The sequence below is a fragment of the Rhipicephalus microplus genome, chromosome 8 (genome assembly GCF_043290135.1).
Source record: "Rhipicephalus microplus isolate Deutch F79 chromosome 8, USDA_Rmic, whole genome shotgun sequence".
Classification (NCBI taxonomy): domain Eukaryota; kingdom Metazoa; phylum Arthropoda; class Arachnida; order Ixodida; family Ixodidae; genus Rhipicephalus; species Rhipicephalus microplus.
The window spans coordinates 422,427-447,753 of NC_134707.1; the positions used below are offsets into that span (position 1 = coordinate 422,427).

Sequence of the window (25,327 nt, forward strand, 5' to 3'; positions counted from 1 at the left end):
ATATCTTTTAAAAACATGAACAGCGATTCAAGCTTAAAGAGAGGATTTCTACCGATGAAGATGACTGGATGTAATGGAAGTTGCTGTCGGTAAGGTATTAAAAAGTGCTTTTTTCTCAGAGTCTAGCTCATTGCACTGAACAAGTATATGAAAAACCGTAAGCGGTTCCCCACATCTGTCACAGATGGGCTGCTCACCGCCAGATAACAAATATGCATGTGTGATGTGTGTGTGTCCTATTTGTAATCTGGTGAGCGTTACTTGTGTGTAGCGTGATCTGGATACCGGTGGCCAATTTCCAAGTCTTGGTTTTATTACGTGCAATTTGTTTTGTGTTTGTCTTCCCATAGCCGCTGCCAACACGCTCTGAGCTCCCGTCGAAGGAAGGGCTTCAGGTCAAGCGGAGGGACAGTTATGGATGTATTGGTAGCAGCCTTGTTTCGGGCAGATACAGCAAGTTGATCCGCCAAGGCATTTCCCCCGATCTCCCGGTGTCCTGGCACCCAGCACACTACTACATGTTCTTTGAGTGTGTGGATCATGCACAAAAGACTGTAAAGTGACACAAGGACATGATTTTTATGTTTTTGCAGATATTTTAAAGCTTTTAAGACGCTCAAGAAATCCGGGTATATAACTGTGCGTTGTAATTTTAATTCCTGAATGTGCTTAACAGCCATCAGTATCGCATAAGCTTGAATTAGGGTGCAGAACACCAGAATCACAAAAAGATGGACCAACGGCAGCATAGGACACACCAATACAAGACTTTGAAGCTTCTGTAAAATATTCAGGACAAGAGTATTTAAGCTGCAGTTCGAGAAAGTGCGCACGTATATGTGCAAGAGGAGCGTGTTTGGTTATTTATACAAATGATAAATCACAGTCAATGAGCTGCCACTGCCACGGCGGCGGATATGTTACGGGAGCCATCAGACAGTTTTCTAAAAGCCGTACCCCGATTTCTTCAATTAGATTCCTCACGCGAAGTGAGAAGGGTCGTCTCACCGAGGAACGGCTGTCAAAAAGAACAGAACTGGACACATCATTATTATGCTGTGTGCGGGGTGTTTCTTATCCGAGTTTACTTTCAAATAATACCAAAATGACATATAGGACCTCCGACGGTGGAGCGACCGCTCATTGGTCTCTACATAGAAACTCTCTACAGAGCTGGTGCGAAAAGCACCCGTAGAAAGGCGTATGCCAAGATTATGTACCGGATCCAGAATCTTCAATGCGCTCGATGTAGCAGACTGGTAGACTATGGCTCCGTAGTCTAGGCGTGTGCGTATAAGGCTTTTATATATATTCATGAGGCACTTCCTGTCACTTCCCCATGTTGTGCGTGACAGCACTTTGAGGATGTTCATTGTTTTCAGGCACTTGTTTTTTATGGACTTGATGTGCGTTATAAACGTGAGCTTCGAGTCCAAGATTAAGCCTATAAATTTATGCTCAGCCTTCACAGGTATCCGTTGCCTAAGAAGCTCAATTTCAGGGTTTAGGTAGAGGCCTCTATTCCTAGAAAAAAGAACACAGGTGCTCTTTTGAGGGTTTATCCTGAAGCCGTTATTATCTGCCCATTTGGCCACCTTGTTCAATCCAAGCTGGACCTGCCACTCACAAATTGCTAAATTGCAAGATTTAAATCCTATCTGGATGTCATCCACATATGTGCAATAGGACATATTTAGTGGCATGCAAAGGTGCAGCGAGTTCAATTTAATGACGAAAAGCGTGCAGCTAAGTACGCCACCTTGTGGTACCCCATTTTGCTGTATAAATAATTGTGACAGGGCATTTCCAACACGAAACCGGAACTTGCGGTTAGTCAGATAGCTTTCTATTACATTTAACATCCGACCTCGTGTGCCTAAGTGCGACAAGTCTTTAAGTATTCCGAACCGCTACGTGGTGTCATAAGCTTTTTCTATATCTAAGAATACCGAGAGGAAAAATTGTCTGTGGACAAATGCGTCGCGAATCTGCGACTCTATGCAGATTAGATGGTCGGTTGTGGATCGGCCTTCTCGAAATCCACACTGGCTCGGGTCTAGTAAATTGTTTTTTTTTTCGAGGAAATGTATTAAACGGCAGTTTATCATTTTTTCGAAGACTTTACATAGGCAACTTGTTAGTGCGATGGGTCTATAACTAGACACACTGGATAGATCCTTTCCCGGTTTCAAGATTGGGATTATAATCGCCTCTTTCCATACACCCGGAATCTCGGCGGAAATCCATGCAGCGTTGTAGAGGTGTAGGAGGGTGTTCTGTGTGTCATGTGGCAAGTTCTTCAGCATTTGGTACATAACACGATCAGAACCTGGTGCAGATTCATTGCAGCAGTATAGTGCTCTTTGCAGCTCAGCCATGTTGAATGGATGGTTGAATGCTTCATTTTTGGTGCATTTTCTATCTAATTTCTTGCTTTCTATAGTTGCTTTGTGGCGCTGAAACGTGTTGGAGTATTGCACAGAGCAGGAAACACGTTGAAAGTGTGCACCCAGAAAGTTTGCTTGATCTTCAAGGCTGTTGCCATCAGTGTTTACTAAAGGAAGAGAGTGTGTTGTTTGGCCTCGTATCCTCTTTACCTTGTTTCAGGCCTTAGCCTCATCTGTATAAGAATTAATGTCCGATAAAAAATTGCACCAACTGTCCCTTCTCGCCTGTCGGCATACTCGTCGACCTTGGGACTTAATCTGTTTAAAGTTAATAAGATTCTCAGGAGTGGGGGAGTCGCGCAGTAGTCCCCAGGCTTTGTTTTGCTTTTTCCGAGCTTTCCGACAATCCCCATTCCACCACAGCACACGACGTTTGGCAGCAGTACCACTTGACTGAGGAATACATTTCGAAGCAGCGTCAATAATAAAGGCGGTAAAAAACTGAACAGCAACATTAATTTCTAAAAATGAAATCTTATCCCACGAGATACTAGTAAGAGTTCTAAACTGCTCCCAATCTGCTGCTTCAATTTTCCACTTGGGAGCAAACGGTGGAGACTCGTTTTCTATTAATGTACCTAAGAGTATGGGGAAGTGGTCGCTACCATAGGGGTCTTTTATAACGTCCCAGTTTAAATCGGGTAAAAGGGTGGGTGAAGCAAAGCTGAGATCTGTTGATGAATAACTTCTGTTAGCAAGGCTAAAAAATGTTGGCTCCTTCTTATTGAGCAGACATGCACCAGTAGACATCAGGAACTACTCAGTCATACGGCCTCGGGCTTCAGAGCGAGGATCTCCCCACAGGCCGCTGTGTGCATTGAAATCGCCAAGGACAAGGTATGGCTCTGGCAACTCATCAATAAATGACTGAAATTCATGCTTGTTTAGCTGGTAGTGGGGTGGGATGTAAAGTGAACAGATGAGCTTGTTGAAGAGGACGACTCGGACAGCCACTGCCTCCAAGGGCGTTTGCAGCTGCAGAGCCTGACAAGGTACGGTTTTGTCTATTATGATAGCAACGCCGTTGATTCCCACTGGAATCCTGATTTTAAATGCAGATAATTTTATAGTCGCACCTACTCGCAAGTCCAGCGTCAGCAGTAACATCTACACCCCCACTGCGCACGTTCGCGTCTCGCGTCTCGTGCCGCATGCTCGCGCATTATGCCTGTTGGGTTCATTAGGCTTGCCTGCTTTAGGTTTCGAGATATACTCGATGACTGAAGTTGAACAAGTGCGAGCACAAAGCATCACCCAGAAACAAATTTATTGCAATATAAGTCAGTCGCGTGCACTGTCGGAATGCAGAAGGTTACGAATTCTCGTCACTCAGACGCTCCGAAGCCAGTGCTCCGAATATCTTGAATTTGAAGTTATATCTTGTCAGCGGATGAAATGCTTAAACGTGGCGTTGGATGAACGCACAACATAATCAGAATTCCCCACTGAGCGGTAAGAGGCGTAGCGTAATCATAAAGCTGCTTCAACCTTTGCTGCATGAGGACAAATGTGCGCCATCAAGAACACCAAACTTGAGCGTCTATAACGCCGAGGGTGATGCAGAAATCGAACATACCCTGATATCGCCTACGTCGCTAATATATTGCCTCAACGGAAGTACACTCCAATGTTGGAGAAGCCCGAATTATGCGCGAGTATTCGAAACGGGAGCCGAAGTGTTGCACTGCTCCTCCAGGTTATTTCATTAAAACCTACTCCTTCCAAACAATGTTAAAAACCGGAAGCTGGCGCGCGTTCCGAACAAACCAGCGTAAACGTATACGGTCGTACGCATTTTCTCAAGAATGTCGTACTTGTATTTCTTACGCGTCCTCTGCTTGTCTTAATTGGCAAGCGATGCGCTGCTGTATGTACACTATAAAGCAGTCATGTCATAGCTTTTTTTCTTTCTTTTATTTTGTCGTTTATGCGCTCCCACCATTTCAGTACCTTTCCGTATCTTCTCAGTGCGACTAAATATGAGAAAAATGTTTGACGTCAACGATACGCATGCTTCTAAGCGCACCCACTAGAGGTGGCGAACGCCGAGTTGAAATCCCGAATATTGACGTTTAGCGCTCATACAGTTGGACGGCGAAAGCAAGGGTTTGCTCGTGTACACTAAATCTAGCGCAGGCCTCTCAGCGGATCTGGCACCCGAATGTCACAAGCCTTTCGTGCTCCGTCTGGCCTCGCTTTATGCGAATCATTTCTTCCTACTGTGGCTCGATCTTTTGATTTGATTGATATGTGGGGTTTGACGTCCCAAAACCACTATATGATTATGAGAGACGCCGTAGTGGAGGGCTCCGGAAATTTAGACCACCTGGGGTTCTTTAACGTGCACCCAAATCTGAGCACACGGGCCTACAACATTTCCGCCTCCATCGGAAATGCAGCCGCCGCAGCCGGGATTCGAACCCGCGCCCTGCGGGTCAGCAGCCGAGTACCTTAGCCACTAGACCACCGCGGCGGGGCGTGGCTCGATCTTTTCAACAACCATTCATGTGAAGGTGCGTGCGCATCTGGCTAGGTGCATGCTGAGCGATTCGGCGCGCTCGTTTTTGGTATTGACTCGCTGCAGAAGATTATATGTTGGAATTGGCGCATATGCGCTAATGTGAATGCTAGATCGGAGCATAATATTTGTTGTAAGTCCATGATATGCACACGCTTACTACACTTACAGGCCAGATAGCCTACAACCATCTGACAACGCTATAGCGTCGAGGCTGCTCTTATGCTCACCATAGCCTCCTCTACAGCTACGACGCAACCATTGTGCAGCCCGTATAATACACAGGCTGACACGCATAAATGCTTGCTCTAAACGAGAGTAAAAATAATGTGGTCCATAAAAAGAGGTCCATGCACCTCGCTATGTATGGCTCAAAGCCGAAGTATGCAGCGTAGACAGACCGAGTGCTCCGCGTGAATCCACAAGGCATAGAATCAGCCAAATTTTTTAGAAGCTTTCTCTGGTCTTGTACGCATACTTGCGGGTTGTGAAATAGAGTAAGAATTATTCATCCCTGTCCAGTCAACGCACTTAATAAAGGGCAAAGTTTGATGAGAGAGAATAAATGGTAGATAAGGAAAGGTCAACCAGTCCAGGATAATCAGTTTGCTACCCTGCACAAGCGAGGACATGAGCACTTTTTTTCGAAAGTCTGCCTGCCCTTTGGCTTAACTATTGGCACTTGGTTCTCTGATAGGAGGCTTTTTTTGCTTCAACGAAACACCAATACCACAATCTTCAGCACAGCATTATGCCGAAATTCCGCCAGGATATCCCAGTCATCAAGTATCCCATTTAAGTATCTTATTTACTTAAACAATGTTTTCAACTCAAGCAGCGTTTCAAATACCAGTTGTTTACTCGCTCTCAGATGCATGAACTGCTTACTTTATTTTAAAGCCCTTAGATGCTTCATCAAATGCGTTGGCAGCATCAGAAGAAAATCGAGCCTCCCGTTGCAACGAAAAAGGGGTTTTCAGAAGAAACCACAGCCCGCCTCCATGGGTTGCTGCTGCAGCGCTTGATTCCAAGGTCAGCGCATCATCGTCATCTTCTATCTTTTTCCAACAAACTCACAACGCGCCGAAGTCCTCGAAAAAGTTTGGTCCCAGTTGATACATATTGTCACGTCGCTCCAGGGGGTGTCGGCAAGATTTATTGACGTCTGAGCAACAGGGCTCTAACCAAGCGCGTCGGTTGGGCTTGCTTGCCAGAACAGGGGGGGGGGGGGGGCACGCGCACTTCTTTCTTCTCTGTGGTGTGAGCCTTCACCTTGGCATACGACCCACTACTAAAAGTAGATGGCAATATTCCTCCTCGACAAAAAAAGAACGAGCATCGTCCCGATGCTGTAAAGTTATTGGAAAAAAAACCAAAACAAGGTATCTTAAACAATGAAAAAGGGCACCAATAATCAAATGCTAGACGCGATAAGTTCACCAATGATGAGGCAATTGTCGGAGCACAAATAAAAAAAACACAGGAAAAGTGGTCTTCTAGGAACGCGCAAAATAAGGCTTCATGCGCACCACGTGAACTATGTCAGAGGTCGGTTGTTTTCGTTGTACCCATCATGACGACGTAGCGTCCGGAACCACTTCGTAGTTTACGTCGCTCACGCGGCGTAATACTTTATACGGACCAAAGCATCTGCTCAGCAACTTTTCGGAGAGGCCACGGCGTCGAACAGGGGTCCAAACCCAAACTTGGTCTCCCGGACTGTGAGCTACGTCATTGTGACGCATATTGTAACGTCGTGCATCAACCTGTTGCTGCTGACCAACGTGTAGCCGGGCGAGCTGGCGAGTTTCCTCGGCAAGCTCTGCAAATTCTTCTGCGTCAGTTGTTAATTCATCGGCGCCTTTACAAGGGAGCATCGCATCCAGCATCGTCTGAACTTCGCGGCCGTAGAGAAGGCAAAACGGTGTAAATCGGGTTGTTTCTTGAACGGCGGTGTTATAAGCAAACGTCACATAAGGCAAAATGCGATCCCATGTTTCGTGTTGGACGTCGATGTACATGGAGATCATGTTTGTGACTGTCTTATTTAGTCGCTCAGTTAAGCAGTTGCTCTGCGGATGGTAAGCAGTCGTCGTTCGATGCCTAGTGTTACTCAGTCGAAAAACTTCATCAATAAGCTCTGCAGTGAACGCTGTTCCTCTGTCGGTTATCACTGTAGATGGGGCACCGTGGCGCAGAACAATGTGGCACATGAAGAACTGCGCTACCTCAGAAGCCGTGGCTCGTGGTATCGCCTATGTCTCAGCATAGCGGGTCAAATAGTCAGTTGCAACAATGACCCATTTGTTGCCGTCGGACGATAAAGGAAATGAGCCGATATGTCCATGCCGACTTGGTCAAATGGCTTGTGGGGTGGATCAATTGGCTGAAGTAATCCAGCCGGCTTGCTTGGTGGCGACTTTCGACGCTGGCATTCACGACAGCTTTTGACGTACTGCTTCACGCTTGCCGAAAGTCCGGGCCAGTAGTACGCCTCACTTACTCTGGCGAGCGTTCGCGAGTAACCTAGATGACCAGATGTGGGCTCGTCATGACACGCGGAGAGGACTTCGTCCCGCATGTCCTTCGGAACGTCGAGGAGGTAAGCGCGGCTCGTAGAGCGGGCGTTTTTTTTTTTTTGTACAGGACATTATCTCGGAGGCAGAAAGACGTCACGACGCGAGATAGATGGCGAGGTATAACGGCGCTATGACCCTCCAGATAGTCGATGAGCGGTCGAATCTCTTCATCTTCTCGCTGGCGTCTGCTCAAGTCAGATGAGCTAAGGGCGCCCAGGAAACCGTCATCATCCTCTTCGTCGTGATTGACTAAAGGTATGGGTGCACGCGACAGTGTATCGGCGTCTTCATGCTTACGTCCAGACTTATATACGATGGTAACATCAAATTCCTGTAGACGCAAGCTCTATCGGGCCAGTCGTCCAGAGGGATCACGAATGTTTACCAACCAGCAGAGGGCATGGTGGTCCGTCACCACTTTAAATGGACGACCATAGAGGTACGGGCGAAACTTGGTGATCGCCCACACTACTGCGAGACACTCTTTCTCTGTGGTCGTGTAATTCCCCTCAGTACGGGACAGTGAGCGAGTGGCTGGCATAGGCTATGACTCGTTCTTTGCCGTGTTGATGCTGGACGAGCACTACGCCGAGGCCGATGTTACTGGCGTCAGTGTGCACCTCTGGTTCAGCACCATCGTCAAAATGCGCAAGAACAGGGGCTGACTGCATCCGCTGTCGTAGGTCGGCAAAAGCAGCCTGTTGTTCGGTAGCCCATACAAACGGTGTGTCGTCGCGTGTAAGGCGAGTCAAGGGTTCCGCTATCTTCGAAAACCCTCTAATAAATCGTCGATAGTAGGCGCACAAGCCCAGAAAGCGCCGAACAGTCTTTTTGTCTGTAGGATGCGGAAACGCGGCTACAGCGGCAAGTTTGTCGGGGTCGGGTCGTACTCCATTCGCATTGACTACATGGCCAAAAAATTTGAGTTCTTCATAACCAAAGTGACACTTCTGCGGTTTGAGTGTAAGATCTGCTGATTGAATAGCCTGTAGCACACTCCTGAGGCGGTCAAGATGTTGCTGGAAGGTTTCAGAAAAAACGACATCATCAAGGTATACGAGACAAGTTTTCCACTTCAGACCAGTAAGCACAGTGTCCATCATTCGCTGGAAGGTTGCGGGCGCTGAGCACAAACCAAAAGGAAGGACTCAAAATTCATACAGGCCATCAGGGGTAACAAAAGCCGTTTTCTCGCGGTCTCGCTCGTCAACCTCAATCTGTCAGTATCCGCTTTTTAAATCCAAAGAGGAAAAATAGTGGGCGCGGCGTAATCTATCTAACGAGTCGTCGATGCGTGGCAGCGGGTACACGTCCTTTTTAGTCACGCTGTTCAACTTCCGGTAATCGACGCAAAAACGTAGCGTTCCGTCTTTCTTCTTGACTAGGACGACCGGAGAGGACCACGCACTGTTGGAAGGCTCGATGATGCCGTCGTCAAGCATTTCTCGAACTTGCGTACGAATGGCTTCTCGTTCCTTCGCTGACACACGGTAAGGCTGTTGGTGTACTGGGCGGGCGTCGTCGTAAGTGACGATTCTGTGCCTAGTGATTGAAGTCTGGCGCACCTTAGAAGAAGCAGCGAAGCATGACTTGAATTCAAGCAAGAGTTTTCGCAGTGCTGTCTGGTTTTCTGGTGTGAGGTTAGAATTAATATCAATATTGTTTAGAGACGTATCGGCGGCCTCCACTGCGTCCGACGAGAAGCAGATGGGAACGGTTCCTAATTCATCTGCAAATGCTAACGAAGTGCCACGAAAAAGGTGTCGGTGTTCGTTGCTGAAATTTGTAACGAGCAGTTGAGATCGGCCATCACGTAGCTGTATGATACTCCTAGCTACACAAACACCTTGAGTCCGCAGGTGTTCGAAATTACTTTCTGCAATCGCTTCACCATTTCGCAATCCACAGCATGTGACGTCGACAATAACACTGGCTCTTGGAGGAAGCGTTATACTTTCAGCAGAAACGCGAAGAACTTCGGTACGTTCTTGGTCGTCCTGCTTGTCGATTGCTCGGTCAGCTGAAAAGGTGATGCGATTCTCTTGAAGATCAATGACAGCTCCATGCTCCTGCAGGAAGTCAACACCAAGAATAACGTCACGTGAACATTCACGGAACACAAGGAAACTTCCTACAAAAGCATAACCGCGGACCCAAACTCTACTCGTGCAGGTTCCAAGCGGAGCGACGGTGTGGCCACCAGCCGTTCGAATCACGGAGCCATACCAGGGCGTGATTACCTTCTTTAGTAGTCTGGTCGTTTTCCCGCTTAGTATCGAATAGTCAGCCCCGGTATCAACTAAAGCACCTACTGCATAGCCGTCTATCAGCACCGGTATATCCAGAGAAAGCCGCACATATAGCTCAGTCGAATCTACACCCTTTACTGTTAGCGTCGATCGGAGGTCTTCAGCACGTCGACTGCCAGCGACCTCGCATACAAGGGTCGCTTGCGTTAGTTTTCCCGGCGGGGACTGGGGGATCGTGCGCCAGCATGGCGCTGTGGCGAAGATGAAAAGCGCCTCGGCGACGGTGAGCGCGGCTGCCGTCCAGAAGGCGGTGGCATGCGCTGTTGAGCCAGGTAGTCCTCAATGTCCCGGGGTCGCTGGCCATACCAAGGAGGCGCTGAATATACTGAAAAGCCACGCAGCCCGAGGCGGCGGTATGGACAGTGGCGGTACAAATGGTCCGATTCACCACAGTGGAAGCACAAAGGTCGGCGATCAGGAGTGCGCCAAACATCAGATTTCCGAGGCGAAGCACGTCTGTCGTTAACGTAGTGTGCTGGTTGTTCCGCAAGATGCACAGGGCTGGCGTAAACGAGGGTAGGGGGTGTGCGTGTGTTCTCGTAGTACCGTAGAGGCTGCGCCGACTGAAGTGAAACCGTAGGAGGTGCTTGAACAAACAGCGGGGAAGAGGAAGCTGGGCGCTTCAAGGCTTCCGCATAGGTCGCACGGTGGTAGTCAGCCGGGGCGGGTGTGGCGTTATCCAGACTCACAGGGTCACGAAGGGCATGATGCAGCTCGTCCTTGACAATGCTTGCAATGGAACTCACCGTAGGGAGTGGTGGTGTGGCAGCCTTTTGCAGCTCCTCGCGTACTATAGAGCGGATAAGGTCGCGCAGACACTCGGTGTTGCTCCCAAAAGCCGTGAGAACTTGAGCAGTGGGCGTGTTCACTTGCCGCTCATAGAGGGTGGATCGATGCTGAAGCATCTTTTCCATAGTGACGGCATCGGACAAAAACTCGGCGACCATGTTCGGAGGGCTCCGTACAAGGCCAGCGAAAAGCTGCTCCTTAACTCCCCGCATCAGGTGACGCACCTTCTTTTCTTCTGTCATACTCGAATCAGCCCGTCGGAACAGGCGCGTCATATCTTCCACATAGGTCATGACAGTTTCATTGGGCATCTGGATGCGGGCCTGGATCGCTCGCTCCGCTCGTTCGTGGCGATCAGCACTTCTGTAAGTATCCAACAGCCGGCGGCGGAATTCGGGCCACGATGTCATCTGTTCCTCGTGATTCATGTACCAGGTACGTGCTCCATCCTTCAAATAGAAATACACACGCCGTAGTTTGGCCGCGTCGTTTCAGTCGTTCAAAGCAGCCACGCGTTCGAAGTCGACCAACCAGTCCTCGACATCTTCGAGCTCGGTGCCATGAAACGGTGTCGGAACCTGTGGACTTTCGAGGGTGTACCGAGTCACCGGGGGGTTTTCCGTACCTTTAAAGTGGTTTGAACGGACGTGCTCATCATACTGGGGTGAACTGTAGGGTCAGCTTCAGGTGGCAATCCCCTGATCCTGCGGCTTGTCCGGTGAACGGGAGTGTTGACTCGCACTGGGCTTGTGGTGCCGCTTCCAGGAGGGGCCTGAAACATCCGTGAGGGGCTACCCAGCACCTCCACCAATTGTCACGTCGCTCCAGGGGGTGTCGGCAAGATTTATTGACGTCTGAGCAACAGGGCTCTAACCAAGCGCGTCGGTTGGGCTTGCTTGCCAGAGCAGGGGGGGGGGGTACGCGCACTTCTTTCTTTTCTGTGGTGTGAGCCTTCACCTTGGCATACGACCCACTACTAGAAGTAGGTGGCAATATGTTGAACAGGCCATGTGACGATAGTCTCACCTGGCCAGAATCTTGCCTTCTACACTCTTTTTCAGTTTACGTTTGATGCTTACTGGTACTAACTTTTCTATTTCACCCTCGAAGCATGTCGTCGTAAACAAGCTGTAGCACGGTTGGTAGAGTTGACGAATATACGCGGTGGTGACCGTTCACTCTCTTCACAAGTAAGCCGTCTGGGTCCTGTCCACCAGACGGAGCCAGCCGTGAATTCACGGCCACGCGCTCCTCTCGTTATATGGTCAAAACAATGGTCAGAAGCACTTTGCTTTCCAGGGTTGTGCTTCATATTCATGGTGAAAAAATCCAACATATACCACAGGCGGCATCTGGGCGAGAGGGCGTCTGTTAGATCAATCGTTTCATATAGGTACATTGCTGCATTATTTTCTTGGAATTTCCTGGGCTAGACGACAATACGCCGGTGGGTCGTACCAATCTCCAAGTACATTTTCCACATTAGCGAGGCGAAACTGTGGAGTTTGCGTAGACTTCATTCCAAGAACACGGGGATCGTTCAAAGCCCCATTGTATAACTTCAGAGAGGCATGTGATATGTCATTGGCTTGTGACCGCTGTTGAGACGCGTTTTCGAATGAACTAGCTTCTGGGTCTTTGTGGGTGTTCTTACGTTCTTTTTATTTCGTCTTCATGACCTACAAGTGTCCGTAGCTTTCTGTTGTTGTCGTATGGTACATCACTTCCGCTTTCAGTACGATCACCACGCTGCAATGCGTGGCGGTAGCGCAAGGTGTTGCTGGTTCATGTAGCGTCCAGTTCAAGGGGGTCTCGACTGCTTTTTGTTAGTTTTCTAAATTCTCAATGTTTTCAGTGACAAAAGAGCAAAAATAGTCACTTCAAATCAATATGACAACATCGTTTGGACTCTCAGCTTGGTCGATGTCGTAGAAGTGAAGTCGTTGGTGTCAGAGCTTGACGATGAAATATCTTGTCGGTCATGAGATTGACTGGGGACTGATGTTCGTCGTGACACGAGCTTCTATCTGCTGTGACTTGCAGCCACGCACTGAAGTCCGGGTTACAAACACACGTGAGAAGGGCTTCTTGTCATGTCGTCCTCACAAATAGCCCACTGCAAGGCTCTCGTGATTACTCGACAACGTAATTTGTCAGCCGAACCCTTCGAAACGAAACTGCGCTGGTTGCCTCCATCGAATAAAACTCTAACCAGAACTTTGCCTTGTTCGCCGCCTGCCCAAGCAAAAACAGTTTGAAGGTATACGCAGCGTTTCGAATCATCAGTATCAATCATTACGAGCTGTACTGGTTTTAGCAACGTAGGGGCATTTGTAGTTGACTATATCATCCGAGGGTCACACAATGTATTGGCATGGCGTCGATTGATGGCATGGTGTCGAAGTGTAGCTTTTCTTCTGCAGTTTCTTGCCAAGTGATGCTGGAAAATGCAGCGAAAGCATCAACCGGAATTTAGCAGCCACTTTTTTTTTTCTTCTAATGACATTTGAAAACCGCACTGTTCGGTATGATGCGTTGCCTTATCAGAGAAAAAAAAAAGCAGGCGTTCTTCTGAGGAGCCGGTTTCACGAATGAGGTGAAACACTCCGTTATTGGTGTCCTGAAGATGATGTCGCTCTAGTAAGAAAATCTTTTACTTTGCTCTTCAATGCGTCCTCTATTACAGAAACGTGTAGGGCTGTTTGCTCTAGAGCTTCTATTTTCGTTCGAATCAAAATCAGTAAAGACTAAATCCTCGCCTTCTGTTTCTGGGTGTTCCACTCTGGATGCTCTGTGCGTTGGCGTGCGACGGTCTTCTTGAAGTCGAGGACGATATCGCGAGGAAGCAACTTGAGCAGGATGGGGTAGAACATCGCGGCGTGATTGTCCTCTGATACGGCGAGAGCCTTGAGGGCACGCGTCTAGGTTTGGACCACGTCATAAACGCATCAAAGTCCTTGAAGATAGGGTTGCATGGCGATGAGTCGCTGCATGTGAGCCTTAATGATGACGTCGGTCTTAGTGAAGCGTTGTTTTAAAATGCCCAGGGCTTCTGAATAGCAGCTTGCAGTTGCTGGAAGTCCAGCGATAGCCGATGCTACGTAACCGGTCAGAACCGAACGTAGATGTGCGAACCGGTCTACGGCCAGTGAGCCCATCGTTGTTGTGCATCAGTTGACTAAACTGCTCCCAAAAAGGCGTCCACACTGAAGGTTGACCATCGAACTTCATGAGGTCGATTTTCGCAAGTTGGATGGCGGCCTGGGGCGTGCGTGACACCGGTTCTGTAGGTGTTGCCGGTAGTGCATGGTTCTCAGAATCTTTACGTTGGCGTATACTTCAGCTTCGCTGACGTGGTTGTGGCTGCATCGTTGTATTCCATAACCAAGTCAAACTCTGCCTCTGTTTCCGTGGTTGAAAGCAGAGGGATGATGTCGGAGTCAGTGGTCTTCAAGTCGGTGCGAAGCTGGTTGAGGCGTTTGTTTAGAACACAGAGCTCCTCTTCCATAACACTTTCTTAGGTGAGCGTTGCCTCTGCCTCGTTTATAACGCATGTTAATTGGGCTCACTCATATTTACGCTTCAGTTTGAGAGCTTCTATGTTTCATCGGCGCGTTGAGCAGCTGTAAGTCGGTCAGTCGAATCCGTAAGCGGGGAGCCGGTTACATTGGGTTCATTGACAGAGTTCTTCTGTCCCGATGGTTTTCGGCACCAATTAAAAAAAATCGAGTCTCCCGTTGAGTAGCAATAGGGATTTATTTACAATAAACCGCAGCCCGACTTCATGGGTTGCTGCTGTAGCGCGCTAATTCAAGGCAAGCACACCGTCGTTATCTTCAATCTTTTTCAAACAGCATCAGCACGTGAGATGTAAGCATCCTCACGTGATGAAGTCTCTATGATTAAGTCGCCAAGGTTTGTGAGGTCACTTCGATGTCTATTGATGACATCAAATGAATGGTCAATGCGGGTGAATTTCGGAGGAACGCCGAGATTGGATAGATGAATGGATGGACGAACGAATGAACGGGTGGATGGGTGGACGTACAGACGAAAGGACGGACGGAGGGACGGACGGGTGGATGAATAGATGGACGGACAGACAAACGGGCGGGTGGACGGACGGACTGATGAGTGGGTGAATGGATTTGGCTGTGCCCTTTAGATCTGGTGGTGGCTCACTATGTAATGTCACTATGTGCTTAAGGATTGAATTTCACTTGCACCTTGATTGTAGCAACCAATCAGTTTGCCTCTACCTGGTAATTTTACCCGTTTAATGTCTATTTTTCGTTCACTGTCTCAAAACTACAATGCTTTGAAAAATTCTGCGCCATTATTTTGGACTTTACAGTAGAGACCTTTACAGAATATTCTCAAATGTTCAGCCGTTTCTTCCTCCTTTCCGCGCGCACTACACTACATGTCTATGCCTTCGTATTTGGCTCGGTACGTCTTGGTCCGCAATACTCCCGTTCTAGACTCGAAGAGCAGAGAACTACCCCGAGAATTATCGTAGATATTGTGCAATTTCCTGCTTAAACGCTCGATAGGTCTCCAGAGATGATTTCATAAGCATTCCAATCTTCACATGTCCTTCTCTTACCTTCACCTTTACTCTCCTATTTATCTCAATAACTCCTCGAATTCCATCTTGCTGCTAGCTTCCCTGCACTCAAACGATGTTCATCCCATGTCACCCTGTACCCCCTGATTTGGGATATTCCCGTGTGCTTCCAAAGCAAGTCTACCTATGCAACGTTGTTTAATTTCCAATCTCTCTTGAACCTCTGATTTCAAGCGCAAGATCGCATTACCAAACGTCAAACCAGGGACCATGACACCTTTCCGAATCCCTCTCACAACATACTATTGTAGTTCCACCCGAGCCCTATTTTTCATTACAGCTGCATTCTGTTACCCTTAGTCATTACACTCTAAAAAAAGAGCGAGTAAGAAGGGTGTCCTTTTGTCCCACAACAATAATCGTCATCTATATTGCGTTCCATCCTTGCGCTATCGCCCGCGCCCGGTACATTCCGGTCACGATCGACATGCCCATTATAAGGGTTACATTGCATTCTCGATAAGAAAGTGGCCAGCGCCGAGTTTTCAAGAAAGGAAGCGCACGCAAGCCTGATGACGATTATTGTTGCGAGACAAAAAGACACCCTTTTTACTCGATATTTTTTTAGAGTGTAGGTCCCTTTCGTGCTCCCGTAGATACTCAGCCCCGTTGTTTATCCATACGCCCAAACATTTGTATTTATCCACTATTTCTAGCGCGACTTCCTGTATCTTATGCTCACTGCCTTTGCAATCATTAAAATAGCAGAGGGACGGAGGAGTCGGTGGCCTTGTGTGAAGCTGGTTGAGGCGTTTGTCCAGAAGGCAAAGCTCCTGTTCCATAACACTTTCTCGAGTGAGCGTTGCTTGTGCCTCGTTTATAACGCGTGTTTATAAAAACCACAGCTCAAACACCCCCTGCTGTACAAAATAAAAAAAACGATAGGAAGGATAAGATGAAAGCTCGAGGTCAAACATCTGTAAACAGGGGTTGCGTCGAGTCGACCTTTCGACAAGAGGACTCAGAGCTAGAACAGATGTTATGTTCGGACAAGTACACTTGTCGAAACGTCGGTTCCACACAACCCCTGCAGTACAAGACCGTACTCGAGGCCAAATGTGTGCTGCATGTGAAGAGCTGCCGCGCCTCGCAGCAGATCACACATCGATGGAACGCAAAGAAGCCCGTTTGCGATAAAGAAGTCAAAATCGCTGAACTGCAACTGCTGCTATATCTACTCGCCATGTGTACAGATAAGGGGCACGACGTGAACTGAAGTGACGCAAGGATGGTATAAACATTTCATCCATTAGATGTATAACATTTAGCTTTATGACATGCGCACAGAAAACTAGCACGTTCAAACAACGCCCGTACGCTTAGTGCAATTGTTTGATTGCGGTGCAAAAAGATTTTGCCTGTCATTGTACACATCAAGTGCAAATATCGCCCCTCACCCCACGTGAATATGGTATTTAGTGTGTAGTGACACGTACCCCGAAGGATTAAGGCCACTAGCGTGGCTCAGGTCTTAGCGAGCCGCAGGGCACGCGTTAACCATCGCCCTGGCGAAAACACGATACTGCTCACGGTCGCAACACTTTATTGCCTGCAGCAACACTAAAACGCAGTACAAAGCCCGTTGCAAAGGCGCGGCGGGAACGAAAATGGGCTTATCCACGCAACGGGCGAGAAGTAGAACACAGTGGTGCCACGAGCTCGTTGCCGAGGTAAAAGTGACTCACAGAGACACTGGGACAAAGGCGTGGTTGCTCGAGCGAGGGAAAAGGCGCTCGCGTTGGCTTCGGAGAGATACGGGTCGGCGCAGTTTGACCACGCACTAAGACACTGTACAGCTCTTCGGCCTAGCGTTCGGAAGAAGGGCGACATAAGGTAAGCGTTCACCGCGGACACGAGGCGCTGTTGGCAAAGTCTGAACGAGCCCCAAACAAAGGGAGCCGACGGACAAAAAATAAAGGCGTGATTACCCCCATGTCGTCCTTGGAGAGGTCTCTCTCACTCCCGACGCGTGCGCGCGACACCTCTCGGGAGACCCTGCGCGCGGCGCCACAGTCGACATCCGCTACATTGTGAGAGGGGTTAAGCGTCACTCCTCGCTCTCTCAGCACAGCAGACAATGGGGGGGGGGGGAGTCATGTCGGGAGATGTGAACGGAGAAAGAGGAGGCCAAGCCCGCGCGAAGGCGGTGGGCTAACCTCGACACCGACAACTGACATAGAAAATGCGGGAATAGAATACGCCGTCCTGAAGTCCCCGCACTAGTTGGCCTCCCATGACGTTGTATAACTTTTCGGCGCTGCTAGGGCAATTTTTAAATGCGAATGCATTTCTTAGTCAGGCTATGTCAGATATCCGGCGTTGTCCACGGTGGTGTCCACGTGCCGGCAGGTGTTATTTTTCCGCTCTCATTCTCTCTCCCATAGCAACACCTGCGGGCAGGCGCGCTTATCATCTTCGCGCCTAGCAACCAGAGCATGTGGCGCGAGAGAGTGTAGGAGAGGGTAGTTGCAGTGCTTCGCCGCTAGTTTTCTAGTCATTCGCTTTCTCTCCTTCTTGTGCCCCACTCACCGTCCACTCGCGCCTCACCGTTCGCTCGCTGGGCGCCTCTCAAGGCGATGGCAGAAATCGGTGAAGGCGAGCGTGTGACGGCAACGGTACCGTCTCTTTTTGCAAGTAATGCATTTGCATTTTCTTTCGATTCCATTCGGGGAGGTGGAGGCATTTCTTCATCGGTAATTATTTTGTTCTGGAGCCTTAACGCTGTTAGTTTAAGAAAACTCTATTCAACCAATGTAGCCAAAACACACAAAACTGAAATCTGTTACGTCACTGACGTGTTGACGTATCAGCGCGAAGCTGAAGCATGAATTCTTGACTCTCATTCTACACATAATTAACCTACGAACTGTATTGACAATTACTGTATTGACGTGATGTAAGAAGATGTTGGGGCACAACGTAGGCGCCGGCTAATCTTTACCTTTTAGAGGTATTTAAAACACAGCACGCACGGTTAAAGTTTCTAAGCGTAAAATATTCACAGCACGTACAAAATACAACTATCACAACACAATACATTGCGATTACACTAATGACAATACTGTTCTGGAGCCTACCCGTCTAAACTGTTTCCCGTCCCTCTAAACGAAAAAAAAAAAAACTTACCAAATCGCTCAGGCACTGGCTTGAGATAGCGACGTCCGCGAAACTCATTGAGGCGTAAGCTGAGTATGCCAGGGCCAGCCAAACTTCTGGCTGCCCGATGTCGCCGTCGAAAATAGCGTAAAGGGATACGCACAGCACCAGTATGAGACACGCTGCCCAAACAGCCAGAGCCGGGTGCCAAACTTGATTGAGCGAGAGCTTGAGTTTCTTGATGAGGGAAAACCTGAGCCGGACCTGTTCCACGTGCCAAGGCGTCCTGCAGCTGCGCAGGGTAGCCAGCTCCGCGCGCAGGTACTCGGCCAAGACAGCCGAGCACGAGCTGAGGACCACGTAGGCCAGGGAGTCATAGAAAAGGAAGACGAACAGCGTGAAAGAGCTGCACACCAGGACGGGCACGCGCATGCTGCTGTCCTGCTGCGTCGTGCTGCCCGCGTAGATGGTCATGCCCAGGCCGTACACGACCACGAGCACCGCCAAGCTGGCTACCTTTCGGATGCGAACGCTTCGGCTGTCGGCGTTCTCGAAAGACGCGGATTTCTCGTAGGCTTCCGAGTCACGCAGGAACCGCAGCAGCCTGGATGAGCCCAGTGTCATGCAGGTGAAGTTTAGAACGATCTTGACGGTCACCACGTTGTTCAATATAAAAATGAGGGACTTGGTGAAGGAGTGTGCTATCTCGGACGACAGAAACACCTTAAATATGAACACGGCCGACAGTGATGTGCTGAACAGTATCCACACTGCAGAGTAGAAAGTGTACGCACTCATTATGCGAACTTTGCCCCTCGTGAGTGATCGGTCACAAAAATTCTGTATGAAGAGACATCCGAACAGACGGCTCAGCATCCCGCACTTCCACAACTGCTTCATCATGAGCGAGCCCGTGTCCTCCTTTTTCCGGCCTGCTTCCCATCGGTCACGCATCTTCTCCTGTCTGCCTGCAAGAAAAACAGCGAACTTTCTGGCACTTACATTCATAACACTAAACACTTACTAATTCTGAAAAAAAAACGATGCTGCATTTGGTTGAAACTGGCAATGCCCTCTCCGTTACAAACACACCCGTGCGAAGCTCCCGGCAAATGACTTTAGGCTGTTAATATTCGGTGTAACATTTTGCCCGAGAGATTATCTACCCTGTACAGGCACAAACGCCACTCGGAAAGCAATCAATCTGTTAAGACCTTCTCGAAGCATATCACTTCACGTATTGCGGCTTGAATCAAATAGCGCAGCTGGTACGTGCCACTTGCGTGCGCGCAGAACTTTGTCAGTAATCAGGGCACGAGAGGGTGCGACCAAACTGCATTAAAAAGCTTACCATACACACAAGTGAAACATATACTGGTTGAACATTTCTCACAACACTCGGTCACTATGAAGAATTTAAGAGATCGCAACGTGTACCACCGTCTCTTGAGAGCAATGATACACGTAAATACCACACCCAAAAACGTGCATCCGGAATACAGTAAATAGAGAAGACGAGATAGTGGGGCTTCACTACGAAAAATACAGGCGAAGACCGAAAATGAGGAAATAGAGAACGCGCGTAATACAAGAGATGTGGTGCTCGTGTCCCTGGTCAGAGAAATAACAGCTACATCCACACCAGCCAGAAGATAATGTGAAGGGATAGTCGCCATAGGAATGGCGAACAGGAGAACACGTGCCGCGCATCCTCGTCATAGACTCGCATGCAGCCTGTCGCCTTTTCAGGGTAGTAAGAATAGGCTCAACCGCATTCAACATAATAAAGAGCGGGACATCTCTGACACGTTTCGCTTGGACCCTGGACGGGGCACGAATCTGGTGGGAAGCCAAGTGACTCACGCTGCCGCCTGGGAACGAGCGAGCCCACCAGGACATCGTCTGCCGCCAGAACTATATCAAAAGATGCAAAAAAGTTACCACGCCGCGGAGGTAGAGTGCTTATACGGTGCTCGGCTACGGTCCAAGCAAGGGACATGGGGCGTACCTCACGCTCAGTGCTCATTCACTTCATGGCTGAGGAACTTCCTCCGTCAGTCAAAATGTTTGGCATCCTCTGCGCCGTTTTCAACTTTCGACCGCAGGTGGAAGCGTGCCTAAACTGCAGACAAGTCGGCCACCGACGAGATGTGTGTCCTTTGCCAAATCGCCTCACTTGCTCACGCTGCGGACAGAAACACCCGGAAGACTATCCCTGCACCCCGCAGTGCGTCATCTGTGGGGACGCTCACAAGACAGGTGACAGGGCATGCAAGCAACGCTTTCAGCGTGGCTTCAGCCGTCTCTCTCGGCCACGACAAAGGCCGCAATAAGAGCACCAGCAGGAGCAGCCCGAGTTCCAGCTCGTGAAGGAGTTTTTTATCAAGCATCGACGATAGAAATCGTAGCAGCAGAAGCAAGAGTCCTGGACGAAACCGTAGCAGCAGAAGCAGGAGTCCTGGACGAAACCGTGGCAGCAAAGGCAAAAGCCCTGGACGAAGTGCATCACAAAGCTGCGACTTCAGCACCAAGCCTGAAAAGGTGAGCTGGGCAAAGCAAGCCTCCTGCTCCTGTTGTATGCTCTCTGACGCTAAAGAAAATTCTAAAACTCAAGAGACTATCGAACGTCTAATGCGAGAGAATCAAGAGTTAAAGCAACAGTTGGCTCTGGTGTTGGAACGTTTAAGTACACTTACAGCTACCCCACCCGCGTCTTCTCCACCCCTATCCATCTCCCCCTCTGTCATAGAGCCTGATATGGCAGCCGAGTCAGGGACCGATATTATAGATTCCTCTTCACAGCCAGCAAAAAAGAAAAGGACAGAGCAACCCGAGTCATCGGAGGATGATTTTAAAAGCACCAGTCAAAAAATTCGGAAAGAACACCGGGAACTCAAACAAAAGGTTGATTTAGGCTTTACGCAAATTGCTGAACGCTTCAATAAGATAGAGAGTATTCTATACGTTTTAGTTCCACGGCTCGAATCTCTCCCACAATCTCAACCCTCTCCAGCGCCTTCACAGCCATAATCAAACTGATTGAGACGTGAACTCGGGTACAAACTCGCTGATTCTGAGAAGGCCCCAGTTCAACTCGTGACTGTCATGGTGCCGATATGACTGTCAAGCGTTTCATGCGGTGGACGCTACTTTCATATTGTTACGAGAAGGAGAACGACTGGGAGGAGTAGTCACAGATATATTTACAGCCGGTTAAGCGAGCAGCGCCAGCCGCAGGGATCATCTCGCGCCAGTCTATCTACTTTGTCTTCCTCATCTCCGTGCACTGGCACCTAGCATAACCCCCGGCGGCGGAGGCACCATCCTGGTGCTTTAAAGGTCGTTATGTGACGCATTCTTGTAGGGCTCGATCCGCGAGACGTGTGCAATATCACTGGACCGCACAGCTGATGATGATGGATAGATGGGGCTGATCTCATAGGTGACAGGTGTTACTTGACGCAGTACACAGTAAGGCCCCGTGTAATGAGACAAAAATTTTTCTGACAGGCCCAGCCGACGATGAGTGGATCATAGTAAAACGAGAGTACCGGGAGCGAAATGTACGTCTCTATGTTCCGCATCGTACCGACGGCATAGGTTGGTTTGCGACGCCATAAGCCGAGCGCGGGCGACCTGACGGGCTCATTCGACTCGCGCAATCGCATTGCTGGCATACTCGTGGTGGACGAGGTATGAGCTGAGATGGCTGTGTCCAGTAGTAAAGTAGGCTCTCTTCCGTACTATAAGTAGAACGGCGAAAAGCCAGCTGTGTCGTGATGGGATGAATTATATCCGAAAGTTGCGTAGTAAAGCGCGGGACAGACGTGCGATTTTCTCTGCGATTCGGCGTGCGGTGCGACTGCCGGAGTGGTGTCGTTACGTGACGTATCATCGCGTCGCACCGCCGCATAGCAGGTGCTGCGAGCATCAAACCAGCCAGATATTTTCATCGCAGCATCGCACCGCAGCATGGCAGCATGGCAGCAGCCAATGACAGCGCGAGCTTACGAGTGGCGTCACGATGCTAGCGGCACCATCTCCCTGTCGCCGCTCCCATCACCCATGGTCCAAAGCTCCAGGCGAGTTGATGGAGCGGTGCGAGCGTGGATTTGCTGACGACGGCCGGCGCCCGCGATGCTACGCCTACCTGTCGGAGTCGTGAATAACCAGCTTTTGCCGTGGTTACGGCGTGCTTGTCGTTCACGAATGCGATTTATTAATTATTTTTCTAGAACGAAGCGTGACTGTGCAATGTTGTTTGTTTTGAGCCTCATTACGAGGATACCAAGTCGTTCGACCCTGCATGCCGAGGCGCCGCATGGGGGCGGAGCCTGCCGCTGATAGCTCCTTTGCCCTCGTGTGTCCCTAAACGTCGCATGCGGCACGCCGCACCATGCGATGCCGCACGCCGCATTGCACGGAAAATCGCACGTCTGTCTCACGCTTTAGGCAAGGTCCCAGTCTCGGTTGGGCGACACGTACATAGCGAGCATATAGAGTATATATTGCCACCATTGATGAACGAGCCATTGTGGCTCATACGCGTTTTTGGGCGCGAAGAAGAAGAGAACATCTTCGTTGCTCTGGTTCAAGTGAACTCCTGGCTGCAGGTCTTGTTTTGTTCGTGACATTACTGGTGGAGACGCTGGGTACGTGTACTTCGGCTGTGTCGGCCATCGTGGAGACAGCTACATCTCCCAGAGCAAGAATCAGCCGCCGCCTGCGTGGGTTACCCCCTGAATTTGGTCCCTTAGCATCGACACCCAGAAAGATGGCAACTGCGATGACAAGCCAGGCGGTCCAAACCAGCGATGGCCATGATTCGCTTCTCGCCCATGTTTTTCACGTGCCACAGACACCAAAGCCGTTCCATGGAGACATCTTCGAGGATGTTGACGACTGGCTAGACCACTTTGAACGGGTTGCCAGTATCAACGAATGGGACGATGTTCGCAAGCTGCGCCGAGTTTATTTCTACTTGGAGGATTCTGCGAAGACGTGGTACGAGAACCACGAGGGCTCCTTTGCAACATGGCAAGAGTTTAGCCGACAGCTCCGTGACGCCTATCGCAACACCGAAAGGAAGGAGAGGGCCGAACAAGCCATATCCAGCAGAAACCAACGGCCGAACGAACGTGTATCCATGTTTGTCGAGGACATGCTTCGACTCTTCAAGCGCGCGGACCCTGCCATGCCTGAGGAAAAGAAGGTGCGCCATTTGATGCGCGGATTAAAAGAACAGCTTTTCGCTAGGCTCGTGCGCAATCCACCGACGACAGTCGGCCAGTTCATCAGTGAGGCAGCTACGATGGAACGTACGCTGCAGCAGCGGTCGTCACAATACGAACGCCAGATCCCGGCCACCACATGCTCTATCGGCTCTGACAGCGAGAGACAGACCCTCGCAGACATTATTCGAAGTATCGTTCGGGACGAATTGCGACAGTTGCAGGCAGTGGGATCCCATCCACCCGTGTCAGCCCTCGCGGATGTAATCAGACAAGAAGTCCGGCAGGCCGTCACACCTCTAGCCCCAATCGCACCGCCGATTCCCGAGGCCCCAGTCCTGACATACGCAGCGGCATTGCGATCCCCTGCGCCACCGGCTACAGATACTGCTATGCGGCCAAAGTACCAGGCTATGCAGCCATTCCACGACACTGTTTCAAGCCCACCTCTCGGCTCAAGGTTTTCGAGCCCACCCACCTAACCGCCGTCCCTCTCAAGACAAAGTGGTAGCAAGGCAAGCACGTGGCGCACCTCGGATAACCATCCGCTCTGCTATCACTGTGGCGAAGCGGGTCACGTATACCGGAACTGTCAATACCGGCAACTAGGTCTCCGCGGCTTCCACCCTGATGCTCAATGCCCGCGCTACGGTGAGCGCCCCCGCGAAATTGAAGCCGATCTCACGGGCCAACGTACTCCTTCGACTATTCGGCACCACCAGCCAAGGCGATGGCATCACCATCGCCTCGCCGTTCTACGTCACCCAGTTTGCCCTCATCGTCTTCTACTCCTTTCAGGAGCCGGTCACCAAGTCCCCGCAGGGGAAACTAGGAACGGCGACTTCTGGGGGTGAAGTCGCGGCCCGGCGAACTGTAAAAGACCCTCCTTCGACGCAACGACCAGACGAGGGCGATTCCGGTTTTGCAGTGTTCTCCGACAGCAAAAAGATTGTTTCTGCCAAAATTGCCGTCTTCGTCGACAATCATGCTGTTAACGCCCTCGTCGACACCGGTGCCGACTATTCCGTAATGAGCGCAACACTGGTGTAGCGGAAGCTGCTAAGCACCACCGCATTCTTTTCTATCCCGTCTGCAGCCGGCCGTCGACAGCGCGCCTACTCGCGGCGCCAGCTCCTCCTCCTCCGTGTTCGGGGAACAACGTGTTGTCGGGGCCGGCTCCGGGGATTAGACCGGCGGCATGCTACGCCTGCTCGCTCGGTGGCCCCCTTTTCCTCTTTCTTGTAGAAGAACGCGGGGGTGCCTCATTCTCTCCCTCGTCGAGGGGAGCTCTCGTCACTCGCACGGAGTGGAAATAAACAGTCTTGCCCTGCAACTCCAAACCTGCTTCACGTCTCCTTTCTCGCTGCCTCCGGCAGCCGACATTTCCGGCCGCTACAAAATTGGTGACCCGAACGCTTCAACGAACACGCCGCGATGAGCTCCGACGACAACGCTGCTGCCTCCACGCCTGCGGTCATCGCCACAGAACTGAAGCTACCAAATTTTTGGCCGAAAAATCCAAGAGTTTGGTTCAGCCAAGTGGAGGCCCGTTTTCAACTCCGGCACATCACCTCGCAGTCGACAAAATACCTTCACGTCGTCGCAGCCCTGCCCCCCGAAATCGCCGACGCTATCGACGACATTTTGGTTTCACCCCCCGCGCAAGAAGAATATGACACCCTCAAAAAGACGGTGCTGGACCGCCTCGAGGCGCCTGAAGAAAGCAGACTG

General features: G+C 50.0%; 1 protein-coding gene across 4 annotated transcripts in view; it reads right to left on the bottom strand.

Annotated features, from left to right (window-relative positions):
• Window positions 1-25,327, bottom strand: part of LOC119163924 (aldehyde dehydrogenase 1A1) — a 638,180-nt gene that overhangs the window by 365,262 nt on the left and 247,591 nt on the right. For all 4 annotated transcript variants that reach the window (XR_012885825.1, XM_075872625.1, XM_075872624.1 and 1 more), the window contains one exon: window positions 18,396-19,333. Coding sequence is in view for 3 of the 4 variants with exons in the window: in XM_075872625.1 (XP_075728740.1) it covers window positions 18,396-19,333 (938 nt within the window). In the remaining variant the exon portion in view is untranslated. The remainder of the gene's footprint in view (window positions 1-18,395; window positions 19,334-25,327) is intronic.